This window comes from Lagenorhynchus albirostris, chromosome 3 (assembly GCF_949774975.1).
Source record: "Lagenorhynchus albirostris chromosome 3, mLagAlb1.1, whole genome shotgun sequence".
In the NCBI taxonomy this organism is placed as follows: domain Eukaryota; kingdom Metazoa; phylum Chordata; class Mammalia; order Artiodactyla; family Delphinidae; genus Lagenorhynchus; species Lagenorhynchus albirostris.
Window position 1 is genome coordinate 127,032,015 of NC_083097.1, and position 14,725 is coordinate 127,046,739.

The following is a 14,725-nucleotide window of genomic DNA, read 5'->3' on the forward strand; positions in this document are numbered from 1 at the left end:
ACCACCTTTGGTTTGGCCTTATGGTGCTCACCTGTTTGAAACGGCTTCCTAAAGAGGAGGCAGAGCTGGGGTGATAGAAAAAAGGCAAGCAAGGGCTGGTTTAAGCAGGTAGTGGGGCCCCCTCCTCCTGTAACAAAAGGTACCTGGAGGAGGTCATTGGAGGCACCTCCTTGTGCAGCCTTTGGACTGTCTGGAGGCAGCCCGGAGGGTGGAAATAAACTGACCAAGGTCACATGGCGAGTCAGGGCTCACGCCTCCTGGTCTTGTCCTGTTGGTTAGGGTGTCAGGGCTGGGTCAGGTTTTGGCATTTCAGTATTGCCCAGGGAGAGGGCTGGGGCTGAGAGAAGAGAGTGACTTCCTGCATCTCTGTGAGTTCAGACTTTTCACCTAAGCAAAGGGGGGGTGGGGTGGTACAAGCTGTCCCTTCACTTCCAACAGAAATTTATATTTCTTGGTAACTGCAATTTTTGAAAAATATGTCAAGTCAAAAAAAAAACCCACCCTATTTAAAACAATCTTTTGTCAATTCTTTGATAGTAATTTCTCCAAAAGATGTGCCCCCTTCCTGTTCTCCATCCCTCCATCTCTCATTTCTTTCCTACAGCAGCGTCTTGCCCAACCTGATCAAATCTCTTGGGAAGGGTGAGATAAGGGTTTGGAGAAAACATTGCACCTCAGTTAACAGCATCATAGATCAGGGCTGTGAGGAGTAAAACACATGTTGGGAGCTCCCAGGGACTTAAAAAAAAAGTTTCTATTTTTTTTTCCTTGAAAAATGATACATTGTCATTATAAAAGGAAATACTCAAATTCCACCAAATGGAAAAAACTACTTTTAACACTTTAACATTCCTCTAGGCATCCTTACGTGTCTATAAATGCACACAGATTGTACACAAGGAGAACCATTATAATACTGTATTTTAATTTTCTTTATGACTAGTATGTCCTACATATTTTCACACAACCATAGATTTCCTTCATCACTCCTAATGGCTGTATTGTATCCCACTATGTGTATCATACTTTAAATAATCTCTCGTTGTTTCTCAATTGTCAGTATTACAACCAGATCTGAGGTTAAGATCTGGCTTCAATAAAATTATCATTCATACCTGCATTATTATCTCCTTAGGAAAAATTCCTGGAAGTGGTATAACTGATCAAAGGATTTATTTATTTATATTTACTTACGCTTAAAAAGCCCTAAGTAGGGGAATTCCCTGGTGGCGCAGTGGTTAAGAATCCACCTGCCAATGCAGGGGACACAGGTTTGATCCCTGGTCCGGGAAGATTCCACATGCCACAGAGCAACTAAGCCTGTGCGCCACCACTACTGAGCCTGCGTGCCACAACTACTGAAGCCCACGCGCCTAGAGCCCGTGCTCCGCAACAAGAGAAGCCACTGCAATGAGAAGCACGCGCACCGCAACGAAGAGTAGCCCCGGCTCGCTGCAACTAGAGAAAGCCCACGTGCAGCAACGAAGACCCAACGCAGCCAAAAAAAAAAAAAAAAAAAGCCCTAAGTAACACAGTATGAAATTCAAAAAGTAAAACAAACTAAAAAAGAACCCAAAAAAACCTTATGTAGTGAACATAAATGTCTCTTCTGTCTCTGCCTCTCAGTCTCCCAATTCTCGTAGCCAGAAGCAGCCACTACGGCCAGTTGTTTGCGTGTGTGTGTGTACTTTAAAAGAAAGCATAGGCCAAATAAGTATTTGTATGTTTTATATAAATATGTGTTAGGATTCGACATATATTACAACATTGCCATCTAGAAAGGTACTAGCTTAATTCTTCCCAAAAGGACACGACAGAGGGCGTTTCCTGACATCCTTTCAACACTGGGTATTGTCATTTACAATCTCTCTATACCATGGATACTTTCTGATCTGATTACTAAATAATAGTCTGATTGGCAATACAGCCCTGGGGAAAAGAGCCACGTGTCTGAGTTTATGGGAGTAAAAGTAGGGACATGGGTCTAGGAGGTGAACTTCTATTTCCTGGATGGGTTTGTATGAGGAAGGGAGAGGGAGGCTGGTGGGCGGGGAGAGAGGGAGAGAGGGAGAGGGAGAGAGAGTATGAATGATAGCAGAAGTCGACAGAGAGGCAAGCAGCTTGAAACTGCTGAAGAAAGAACAGCCAGCCTGAGATAGAAAATTGTTGTGGGAATTGAGAAGCTCACGTTGGGGACTTCCCTGGTGGCCCAGGGGTAAGACGCCACTCTCCCAACGCAGAGGGCCCGGGTTTCATCCCTGGTCAGGGAACTAGATCCCGCATGCTGCAACTAAGAGTTTACATGCCACAACTAAGAAGTCTGCATGCCACAACTAAGATCCCGGAGCGCCGCAACTAAGACCTGGCACAGGTTAAATAAATAAATTACTTAATTTAAAAAAAAAGAAGAAGCTCATGTTGGGGATGACTCTCTGCGATTTTGCAAAACCTGTGAAACAGGTGTAATACCCAGAGCCACATGGGTCAAACTTCTTAGATTCTGAAGGTTTCGTCTTTAATCCACGTGTCTCCTGTTCAATGGGAATAAATGTGTTAAGAAGAGAAAAGTAGGAAGTTGTGGCCCAGCTCTGTGAAGGCAGCAGTGCCTGACCTCAGATAGAGGAGGGCCGTGCAGCCACTTACGATAATCCATTGGCTTCCTCTTCAGGACGGACACTGTCTGAAGTGATGCTACTTCTACTCTCCGAGAGTGACTTGGACCCATCATCCAAGGACTTGGGCTCGCTGTTGTTGTCCCTTGCAAGCAATGAGATCTTCAGCATGGTGGGTAGGTGGTGGCGGCTCAGGGTTAAGGACTGTAACAGCCTTGAACCAGCCTCCCATGGGTTTTTCTCCAGAGGAACCAAGGCTGCAGCACTGAGACGCTGGCTCCTAATTCCCAAGGGTGCCTGGCCCTGGCGCTGGTGAGAGGGGGACGCTGATGTCGATTATATGCCTCACTTGGCTTTGGGGACTTACGAGAGTCTCATCTCGGTATGATTCTCAGGGCTCCTTGTGATTGCCCCCGCCACACGCTGGGACTCGCCTGGGCTTTCAGCCCCTCCCAGTTTAGCCCTTAGTGCTTTAGGGCAAAGTGAACTGTGTGACTGGGAGGAAGAAGACAGCATTGGACTGGAAGTTCTGGTGCCTGGATGTAGGGCCAGGCTCAGGGCTTGTCTGTCTTTGGTAAGGAGGAAACCAGAACTACCTCACAATGGAGGCTGCCCGGCCAATAAGGTGCTGCTGACTCACAGGACGCAGGTGTGGCTCAACAGAGGGTAATCTGGCTGCCGCCTTCGCTGCGTGGGGGTGGAGTGGCTTTGTTTTTAAATTGATGTGTAGTTGATTTACAATATTATATTAGTTCCAGGTGTACAACATAGTGATTCAAAATTTCTATAGATTAGCCTCTAAAGTTATTATAAAATAATGGCCATATTTCCCTGTGCTGTACAGTATATTATTTATTTTATACATAGTAATTTGTACCTCTTAATCCCCTATCCCTGTCTCATCCCTCCCCCTTCCCCTCTCTCCATTGGTATCCACTAGTTTGTTCCCTGTATCTGTGGAGTCTCTTTCCTCACAGTTTGTTATAGTCATTCTTTTGTTTTATTTTTTAGATTCCACATATAAGTGATAACATACAGAATTTGTCTTTCTCTGTCTGACTTATTGCACTAAGCATAATACCCTCCAGGTCGATCCATGCTGTTGCAAATTTTCATTCTCTTTTATGACTAATAGTCCATTGTATATACACCAAATCTTCTTTGTCCATTCATCTGCTGATGTGCACTTAGGTTGCTTCCATCTCTTGGTATTTGTAAATAATGCTGCTATGAACATTGGGGTGTATGTATTTTTTCAAATTAGTGTTTTTGTTTTCTTCAGATATATACCCAGGAGTGGAATTGCTGGATCATATGGTAATTCTGCTTTTAGTTTTTTGAGGAAGCTCCGTACTGTCTTCTATAGTGGCTGCACCAATTTACATCCCCACCAACAGTGTACAAAGGTTCCCTTTTCTCCACACACCCCCAACACTTGTTATTTGTGGTCTTATTGATGATAGCCATTCTGACAGGTGTGATGTGATATCTCATTGTGGTTTTTTTAAAAAGTGTTTATTTATTTGGTTGCGCTGGGTCTTAGTTGCAGCAGGCGGGCTTCTTAATTGTGACTCGTGGGCTCCTTAGTTGTGGTGTGTGAGCTCCTTAGTTGTGGCATGAGAATCTTAGTTGTGGCATGCATGTGGGATCTAGTTCCCTGACCAAGGATCGAATCTGGGCTCCCTGCATTGGGAGTGTTGAGTCTTATCCACTGCACCCCCAGGGAAGTCCCTGATTGTGGTTTTGACTTGCATTTCTCTGATGATTAGCAATGTTGAACATCTTTTCATGTGCCTGCTGGCCATCTGTATGTCTTCTTTGGAAAAATAGAGATGTATATTTTTAATGGCTATTAATTTTTGCCTTTAAATATCTAATTTTTAATTCTTAATAGAATTCTGGGTTTGCCACTTACTAGTTGTGTGGCATGGCCAAGTCACTTAACCTTTCTGTGCCTTACATTCCTCATCTGTAAAATGAGTATGATAGTAATACCAATGTCAGAGCATTGTTAGGAAGATTAAATGAATTAACATGTGTACAGCACTTAGAACAGTGCTCAGCACCTGGTAAGCACCAATAAGTTATTACTGTTGCTAATACATTTTCTAAATGGCTAGCTAGTTTTCCCAACACCATATATTGAATAATCTATATTTTCCTCATTTTATTTGAAAGGTTTCCCTCATATTAATCAAATTGCTCTGTAGGCTTGGATATGTTTTTTTGTATTCTCCTTTTCCATTGGTTAGTCTTTTCTAATGCTAGTACCAAATTGTTTTAATTATGTAGTGTATTTAATATCTGATAAGAAAGGGCCACTTTACCTTTTTCATGATTTTATTTCCCCCCTCCATTAATCCTTCTAGATAACTTTAAGAATCTCCTAACCCCCTCAACCCCCCACTGAAATCTAGTTGGGTATTTTTATTGAGATTAAGTTAGATTTATAGATTATATTGGGCAAAATGGTCATATTTACAATCTGAGTTTTCCCATCTAAAGCATGCATTATGACTCTATTTATGGAAATCTTAATTTATACCTCTTAGTAGACTTTTTCTTCACATAGATATAGCACATTTTAAAAGTTTGTTTCTAGGTGCTTTTGTTTCCTGTTGTTACGTGTAGGATTTCTAATAACTCCCCTTTTATTTATTTTTATTACTATTTTTGAATTGAGGTAATTTTGATTTATAACATTATATGTTTCATGTGTACAATATTATAACATTATATGTTTCATGTGTACAATATTAAATTTCTACTTCTCTATACACTACAGTATGCTCACCACCATAAGTTTAGTTTCCATCCATCACCATACAGTTGACGCCCTTTACCCATTTTGCCCTCCCCCATCCCTCCCCCTCTGGAAACTACTGCTCTGTTCTCTATATCTATGTGTTTGTTTTTGTCCAGTTTGGTTTGTTCATTTATTTTGTTTTTGTTTGTTTATTAGTTTTTAATATTCCACATATAAGTGAAATCATAGGGTATTTGTCTTTGACTTATTTCTTTTTAAAAGATTAATTAATTGTTCGCTGTGTTGGGTCTTCGCTGCTGTGCACTGACTTTCTCTAGTTGCGGCGAGCGGGGGCTACTCTTTGTTGCAGTGCATGAGCTTCTCATTGCGGTGGCTTCTCTTGTTGCAGAGCACAGGCTCTAGGCACGTGGGTTTCAGTAGTTGTGGCACGTGAGCTCTGTAGTTGTGGCTCGCAGGCTCTGGACTGCAGTTGTGGCTCATAGCCTTAGCTGCTCCACGGCATGTGGGATCTTCCTGGACCAGGGCTTGAACCCTGTCCCCTGCATCGGCAAGCAGATTCTTAACCACTGCGCCACCAGGGAAGTCCCTGTCTGACTTATTTCACTTAGCGTAATACCCTCAAGTTCCATCCATATTGTCACAAATGGCAAGATTTTATCTTTTTTGGTGGCTTAGTAGTATTCCGTTGTACATATATACCACTTATTCTTTATCCACTGTTTCCGTATCTTGGCTCTTGTCAATAGTAACACAGTTAACACAGGGGTTCGTTTACCTTTTTAAATTGGTGTTTTTACGTTATTTGGATAAATGCCCAGAAGTGGGATACATGAATCATATGGTAGGTCTGTTCTTGTAGAATCTGAAGAATCTTGGAGAATTCTGAAGAATCTGCATACTGTTTTCCATAGTGGCTGCACCAATTTACATTCCCACCAACAGTGCACAGGAGTTCCCTTTTCTCTACTTCTTCACCAACACTTGTTATTTCTTGTCCTTTTGATAACAGTCATTCTTACCAGTGTGAGGTGATATCTCATTGTGGTTTTGATTTGTATTTTTCTTATAATTAGTGATGTTGAGCATCTTTCCATGTGCCTATTGGTCATTTGTATGTCTTCTTTGGAAAAATGTCTATTCAGCTCCTCTGCCTATTTTTTAAATGGGTTGTTTGGGTTTTGTTGTTGAGTTGTATGAGTTCTTTATATATTTTGGATATTAATCCCTTAATGAATATATCATTTCCAAGTATTTTCTCCCATTTAGTTGGTTGTCTTTTCCTTTTATTGATTGTTTCCTTTGTTGTGCAGAAGCTTTTTAGTTTTATGTAGTCCCTTTTTGCTTTTGTTTCCCTTGCCTGAAGAGACATATCTAGAAAGATATTGCTAAGACTTATGTCAAGGAGGGTACTGACTCTGTTTTCTTCTAGTTTTATGGTTTCATGTCTTATATTCAAGTCTTTAATGCACTTTGAGTTGATTTCTGCGTATGGTGTAAGATAATGGTCTAGTTTCATTTCTTTGCATGTGACTATTTATTGAACACTATCTATTGGCCGCAGGCACAGCTACCTGTGGCCACAGGCACAGCTGTGGTCAGGAGGCTGGAGTTGTGTGCTCCACCTCCCCTTCTACTCTTGGGTTCTCTGAAGCTGCGGTTTAGCTGCCACGGTCAAAGGGCTGGGATTGCAGGCACCAACTCTACTGGTCCCTCAGTTCTGCCTCCTTTATGTGTTTCAGTCTACCCACCTTTAGGTATACAGATGTTTAGAATTCTCTAGTGTCCTGGTGTGTTGGGCAGAGGAGCCTTTGTTGAATTGTGGATGTTTGACTGATTGTAGATTGAAGGGGGGAGAGAGAGAGGTAGCTCTTCACTCCATGTTGCTGATATCATTCCACTCATTTTGTTTTTTTGATGACAATTAGTATGTAGGAAAGAATGATTTTGCAGATTATATTTTAATTAATTAATTAATTTTTGGCTGTGTTGGGTCTTCGTTGCTGCATGCGGGCTTTCTCTAGTTGCGGCGAGTGGGGGCTACTCTTCATTGTGGTGCACGGGCTTCTCATTGTGGTGGCTTCTCTTATTGCGGGGCACGGGCTCTAGGTGCGTGGGCTTCAGTAGTTGTGGCATGTGGGCTCAGTAGTTGTGGCTCACGGGCTCTAGAGTGCAGGCTCAGTAGTTGTGATGTGTGGGCTTAGTTGCTCCGCAGCATGTGGGATCTTCCCGGACCAGGGCTCGAACCAGTGTCCCCTGCGTTGGCAGGCGGATTCTTAACCACTGCGCCACCAGGGAAGTCCCAAAGATGCTTGTATTTATGTTTATATTTGGTCATGGTTTTTCTGTGTGCTTTGTCAGATTTTGGTATCAGAATCAGGATATCTTTGTATAAAAAGTAGGGAAGACTCTTTTCTCTCTAGGCCTGAGAATAGTTTAAATAGCATCAGGCAGACTTGAAGGGTGGCAAGGAAATCCTGCTTTGCTCCTGAATCACCATACAGTCTCCAGAAACCCCCTCTTCAGTTCACAGCTGATTTATTACTTATAAAGAGAGGCTGTGGGGTTTCTAATTTTTGAAAATGTGTACTCCACTGGACACATTTTTCCCGTTTTTACTTTAACCACCATCATTCAAAGGTCTCTCCTGGGATCTCTACAAAGCAGTGAGGAGTGTTGGTGTGGAAAGTCTTCAGTCCCGAACCCATTTGTCACTATATGTTTGATCGTCAGCAAGTTATTCAATATTTCTAAGCCTATTTCCTTATCTGAAAATAAGAACAATGACAATACATACCTCATGGTTTCATTGTAAGGATTAAATGAGATAAGCACATGCAAAACACTTAAAAAGTGCTCACTGAGGAATGGAATGATTTTCTCTGATCCTTGATTCAAAAGCAAGCTCCCAAAGTTAAAGAATCAGTAGGGGGGTAGGGAGGGGGAAGCCTCTGTGTGTGTGTGTGTGTGTGTGTGTGTGTGTGTGTGTGTAAAAACCCAGTATCAAACAATTAAAAAATTTTAATACCCCCAACACTCACGCAATTCTAATAGTTGGTATCTTCAGTGTTGCTGACAATTACTAATAAGTCTCCCCAGATTGCTTTTATTGCTTATATCCATGTTGCTAAATTTCTTTCTTTCTTTCCAAGATTTAACTTTAGCCAGACTGGTCTAAATGATAAGATTAACCTGATCATCTTACACAGTAGGGACTTGTCCTTGGAGAATGAGAGTGACCATTTTTTAATAACAGAGAAAACAATCTTAAACTTAGCAAGGTCGGGTGGGGTGACAGTTGAGCCAGGTGGAGGAGACAGGGTCAGAGAGAGGAAGACCACTTTGCCAAGCCTCTGAACCAATCGGTGGAAGTCCTTTGGGTCTTTTACATTTCTGATGTAGAAATGATGACCCAGCTCTCTGGCCAGGTAGGCTGTGGACCACTGCAGAGGCTATGAGTGTCCCATCTCCCAGCAGGTACTCTGCAGACTATGGGATCTGGGTGTGGAGCTTGTGTTCATGAAGTACCTTCTGGAATCCAGCAGGTAGAAAGTAACACACAAAAACAGGAGACCAGGACTTGGGAATTGGGGCAGACACGCCCCTCACCCCTCCGTAACTTCCCTAGGCTGCAAAGGGAGGGTGATGGATAAAAATAAGCAGGAAAGGGCTGTTTAAAATGGTATCTTAAAACTGAGGCTGAAACAAGCATGGGTAACTTTCCAACACCATAGCGAGTGTAATAAGAAACATCCTTACCCCCCACTAAACTACAGATCTGCCTACAACATCTCATTTATCTATATGCCTTTCCCCAATTTTAGTGATTTTAGGGAGGAGGGAGGGAGCCGTCACCACCAAGAAGGGTGAAGTGCTGTGTTGGGTTGAGGGGCTCCTGGCTGTCAGCCAAGGTCAGACATGACAAAAGGCACAGGAATGTCAAGGCAGCAGGATTGAGTGGAAGGAGGGTCAGATTCAGTGTTGGGAGACCCAAGTTCTACTCAAAATCCAGCTCTAATGGTGCCACCGGTGGAAAGACATGCTCAGTACTCCAGAGCAGTTAGTGTCCCCCTGCCCTCAAACGGACCTATGATGGTATTAACTTAGTTGATGACCTGTCATTATTCCCCAGTGGAGAGCAGACTAGCTGGAGGACAGAGATTCTTTTCTCACTCATTAGTGTATCCCCTTTAGAGAAATGTATCAGTTAGCTTTTGCTGCATAAAAGCTTCCACATCTTATGGCTTAAGACTAAAAACATTTATTATTTCTCATAATTCTGTGGATCATCTGAGCAATATTTATGGTCCAGGCCAGCTTGACTGGGGCTGTATATAGTCTAGGATACATCACTCACGTGTCTGGAAGTCGGCAGGCTGGCTGTTCTGGGAGATGGGGCTCAACTGGGATGATTCATTTCTGCTCCACATGGTCTCTCTTCCTCCAGCAGGCTAGCCCCGGCTTCTTCACTTGGTGCTCTTATCTACACAGAGCATCACGATGAAAGTTCCAATGCATTAGCCGTCACGAAACCTCTGCTTGCGTCACATTTACTAATGTCCCATTGGCCAAAGCAAGTTACAAGGCCAAGACAAGTTTCTAGGGGTAGAGATATAGATTTCACTTCTTGATGGGAGCTGCAATGTCACATTGTCAAGAGGAATTTGTCACCATTTTTGCAAACTATTACAAGAACTTTGAACTATGCTTGGTGTGTGGTAGGTAAGAAAGAACGCTTGTTGCAAGAATCAAGAGGTTAAAGAAAAAAAAAGAATCAAGAGATAAATAATGAAATAATCATTGTCCATCCCCACCCTACCCCCCACCCCTCGCCATTGGCACATCCATTTCTGTGACGACTGTCCCTTGTTGAGATCTTTGAATTGGGCCAAAACTTTATCCAGTTGTTTAGAAAGTTTATTGCCCTTGACTTAAATATGGTGGTTCCTTTCTGTCTGAGAGTTGCAGCTCACCATGGACCTGTGGATCCTGTCCATCTTGACGCTGGAGCTGTGCACACCTTGCTGGATTATGGATTATGTCCCCACTCTTAATCTTTGCTCTTTAAACAGATCTGGAAAAGAGGACACCCTTTGTCTACCAAATCACCATCAGCCTTAGCTGGCTGCACCTCCTTCTGTCAGGTGCTGCCTCTTGGATGCCCCCTGGTGGCTTCCTCTTGCATAGCCCCACTCAAGGTGTGAAATTCATCGTGTGAATTGCCAAAAACCCGAATGGAATCAAGAGCCTTCAGTGAGAGAGCTCTCAGTGTAGTGGAAAGCTAGAGACGGAAAGAAAATAAATTAAAAAAAAATTTTTTTTAATTACCATCTAGACCTTGTAGCTGGTGAGTCCGTGCTTGTTTCACTGTGACTTGACTCAGAGAAAGGTAAAGCAGCAAAATATAGATAATGCATATAGAAGAGATTTATATCATTAAATGTCAGGTGCTGGTGGGTAAGAAGCAGTGCCATTTTCACTGAATAAAAATGGTGGAGTTGGAAACGGTGAGAGGGTCTTCTGACTGGATCAGCTCGTCCAGGGCCTGGTAGGTCCCCATCACAAAGCCCACGAAGCCCAGGATGCTGATCAGGGCGTCCTTGATGATGGTGATGGGACTCATGCCCTCTGAGTAGTAGGTGGTGATCTCCAGGAGGGGTGGGATGATGAGGGCCAGCGCACTGCTGCTCAGGGAGCCCACCAGAGAGAGGACCAGGTCCAGGCGGGGGATGAGGATGGCCAAGATGCCTGCGGGAGATGATACGGGATAGAAGGCTCTTCCCAGGCTTAGCCAAAATTTTAAAGTTTGTTTTAAAAATCTTTTTCTTAAAACATATACCAGTTGTTTCTCATACATTCAGTTACTTAAAGAAAATGTTGAAACTCCTGTAATAACCCCCAATCACATTCACTAGAGGTTTATACATTAAAATTTTGGTGTGTCTCCTTTCAATCATTTTCAACCAATTATTGTTCAAATATATACATTCATATTGTTGGGGAGAAAAACCTTCCCTCTTCCCATTCAGGTTCAAGTGTTTGGGGGCCTGAGAATTTAACTGACAATTAGGCAATTAACAGGCGGAAAGACAAAGTTTATTTAGGGCTAGGGAGCCTTCAGATGAACTGGCTCTCCAAACAAAGAAGGGGAACTGGATGGGGGAGAATTAGCTTCCATGCAAGAACAAGTGGAATGTATGACATTCTCTGATAATTTAAGTAATTACTCAGTCTGTGATGATCGTTAGTCTTCTTTCTGATTGAAAATCTCCCAGAAAGGGGATTTATGGTGCCTGTATTTTTCAGAAGTTCCTGCTTAATTCAGCAAAGGAAGTTTAGATAAGGGTTTGCACCCCCTGTGGCTGCTTGTTCTAATGCTTTTAGCCTAAGATAATTTTTATGCCACAGAAGTACATTTTGAATCTCTACATGTTCAATGATTAAGCTCTTACTTAATAAATAACACTAAATAACAGTGCTGGGAACTGTCCAGCTGTTTGGAATGTGTCAATGTACAAAATAGACAAAAAAAAAAAACCCTACCTTCGTGGAACTAACATTAATAAGTAACATGACTGCAAGAACCTCTTACTTGCAAACAATTAGAATGTGAAATTATTTATAGAAAGGGGTCTTCAGTGGGAACAAGATCACAGGGTCCCTCTAAAGCAGTATCTTCTCCAGGTTTTATATACATGTCAGAAAACATCTAACAAAGAAATACTAAAAGCTAAAATAAAGATTTTGAAATTATATATATATAATATATACGTATATGTGATTATATAATTATATTTTATAGTTATATAATTATAATATGTAATATATATAATTATATGTTTAAATTTTTATATATAATTATATATTATTTATATATGTATATAGTTTTTTTTGTAGGCTGTTTTATAGGCCTGGGCTTTTACATTTTTTATTTTACCTGATGGACAATTTTCCTAGTTACAAAGAAAGCCCAGAAGGCTCCCCCAGGTCTCCTAGGATGGAGTGTGGTATAACAGAACAAAACAGGACTGGAAGGCAGGATTCTGGTTTCTCCCTGTGTGGCCTTGGGTAAGTCTCCACCCGTTTCTCAGTTTTTTCCCTCATCTGCCAAATGGAGACGGTAGCTATCCTTTTAGGTATTATGGTTCATACTGCAAATGGTGTTAAAGTTGTTTTTTGGTTTGTTTGTTTTTTTGCGGTACGCGGGCCTCTCACTGTTGTGGGCTCTCCGTTGCGGAGTACAGTCTCCAGACGCGCAGGCTCAGCGGCCACGGCTCACGGGCCCAGCTGCTCCGCGGCATGTGGGATCTTCCCGGACGGGGCACGAACCTGTATACCCTGCATCGGCAGGTGGACTCTCAACCACTATGCCACCAAGGAAGCCCAGGTGTTAAAGTTTTAAATGAGTTAATTCGTGTAAAACACTCAGAAAAGTTATTTTTGTTATTATTTCATTATTACTTTATTATTATTACTTGTTTGCAAGTAACCGTTTCCATATGTACTGACTGGGGCAATGCATACAGAAGCTTAAGGAATTGTTATCTTCATATCTGGGGCAAATTCATTGATCTTTCTGGAGTCTCTAATATTCTGAAGGGTAGTGTCCCTGCCTCCTAGGACAAATTGGGAACAAATAACTTCAAAGGAAGAAAATCAGTGTCCCATGATTTATATGGGCTGGTCTAGCACAGCAAGAATCACAATTAAAAGGAGGCTTAGGGACAGCTGGGCCATGGCAAACGCAACACAGGAATCTCTATCATCTTCGCCTCCACTAAAATACTTACAGAAAGGGGCACCCTGGATCATAGGGCCTGGAGCACAAGGAGGGCTGCCGAGGGGGTGAGTGGGGACAGTTGAAGCCAACAGGTGAATACCAGCCCATTGGAGGCCAAGGCACTGCTGCCAATGGGGATGTGACCCTAGGTTTGCCAAATCATTTTATTTTTCCCCCAAACATTAGAAATCTGCATTTGTATGTGAGACCTCTCCCACATTTTTAATGTTGGCCCAAATTTATACAACATTATGAGGGTGAAACAACATACCTCTGATGCCAGATTAGACTCACTGGCCACCATTTTCAACCTCTGTCCTGGAGGTGAAGGGTGATGGGCCTGGACTTGGGTTCAAATCCCACCTCTGGCACTTCCTGCCCAATTACTTATCACTCTCTGCTTCAGCTTTCTCATTTACAAAGTAGGGTTTATCACAGTCCTACCTCATAAGAGTTCCTGCAAGGACTGAATAAAATACTATGAAATATGGAACAGAAAGAGCTTAGCACAGTGGCTGGCACATAGTAGGTGTTTAATAAAAGTCAGTTCTTATTGTGATTATTATTTGATAAGTTGTCACTCCCTCAAGCTGGACACCGGTAAATCTGTCTAATTAGGTACATGTAAGAATTAAGTTGCCCCTAAAGCATAAATGAAATGAATTACTACTTGGAAAGCCTTAGAATGGTCCCTGAAACACAGTTAGTATGCAATCAATGCTGGTTATCATGACTATTGTCTACCATCTGGCTGATTCCTGATAACCCTCAGGAAAACAGCAACGAGGTGCTCTGCCTCCTACTCACATGTCAGGCTGACCATGGCGAGGCGGATGAACAACTCCAGAGGCAGTGCCCAGCGCTTTAACACCTGGGAGGTGGCGAAGGGAATGATGATTTCTGCAGGGACGTAGAACTGCAGGGCGTAGGTGCACAGGATGCCAATTATGTAGAGGATCTTGACCGACTGGTACAGCCTGCAGGACAAACCAGAGCAGTGCTCTCAAGGCCAACGTGCTCTGACACCTGACCTCCTTATTATTTTGTTTTTGCTTTTTTTTTTTTGGCTTCTCTGCAAGGTATGTGGGATCTTAGTTCCCCGACCAGGGATTGAAAGCCCCCTACCTTGGAAGTGTAGAGTCTTAACCACTGGACTGCCAGGGAAGTCCCTGGCCTCCTTGTACATTAACCTCTGACCTTGGAACAGTCCCATAGGCAAATGTGTCCTTGTCTGAAAATGATGGGGAGGGACCTTCTATGAGAGGAAGTCACAGCAGAGCATGCAGTGGAAATAGAGAAATAGATTCAAATGGAAACCGTTGAGAGGGTCATCTCTACATAAAAAGAATCTCAGGTATGGGTATATATAACACCTTCATAAACCATCATCACTTGATGCTGAATTTTAGATTTTAGGAAACAGAGGCTCAGGCCCGGTACCTTGCTCAGGGAGATACAAGTGATAAGGGGTGAAGACCAAAAAACCTGGGTCTAAAAGATCTGGTCTTCTGTAATCTCTTTTCTTAGGAATTCTCTGGATCCCCCAAAGCACCTGGCATATAACAGGCT

At 42.5% G+C, this 14,725-nt stretch overlaps 2 protein-coding genes across 2 annotated transcripts in view; both read right to left on the reverse strand.

Annotated features, from left to right (window-relative positions):
• Positions 1 to 10,168, reverse strand: part of SLC36A3 (solute carrier family 36 member 3) — a 39,173-nt gene extending 29,005 nt beyond the window's left edge. The window contains exon 1 of the mRNA XM_060144060.1: positions 9,734 to 10,168. The gene's annotated coding sequence lies outside the window, so the exon portion shown is untranslated. The remainder of the gene's footprint in view (positions 1 to 9,733) is intronic.
• The window catches only part of SLC36A2 (solute carrier family 36 member 2), a 75,077-nt gene continuing 69,997 nt past the window's right edge, over positions 9,646 to 14,725 (reverse strand). Inside the window, exons 13-15 of the mRNA XM_060144059.1 lie at positions 13,964 to 14,133; positions 10,705 to 11,124; positions 9,646 to 9,859 (exon numbers count right to left, since the gene is read on the reverse strand). Of these exons, the coding sequence (XP_060000042.1) occupies positions 10,853 to 11,124; positions 13,964 to 14,133 (442 nt within the window). The 3' untranslated portion in view covers positions 9,646 to 9,859; positions 10,705 to 10,852. The remainder of the gene's footprint in view (positions 9,860 to 10,704; positions 11,125 to 13,963; positions 14,134 to 14,725) is intronic.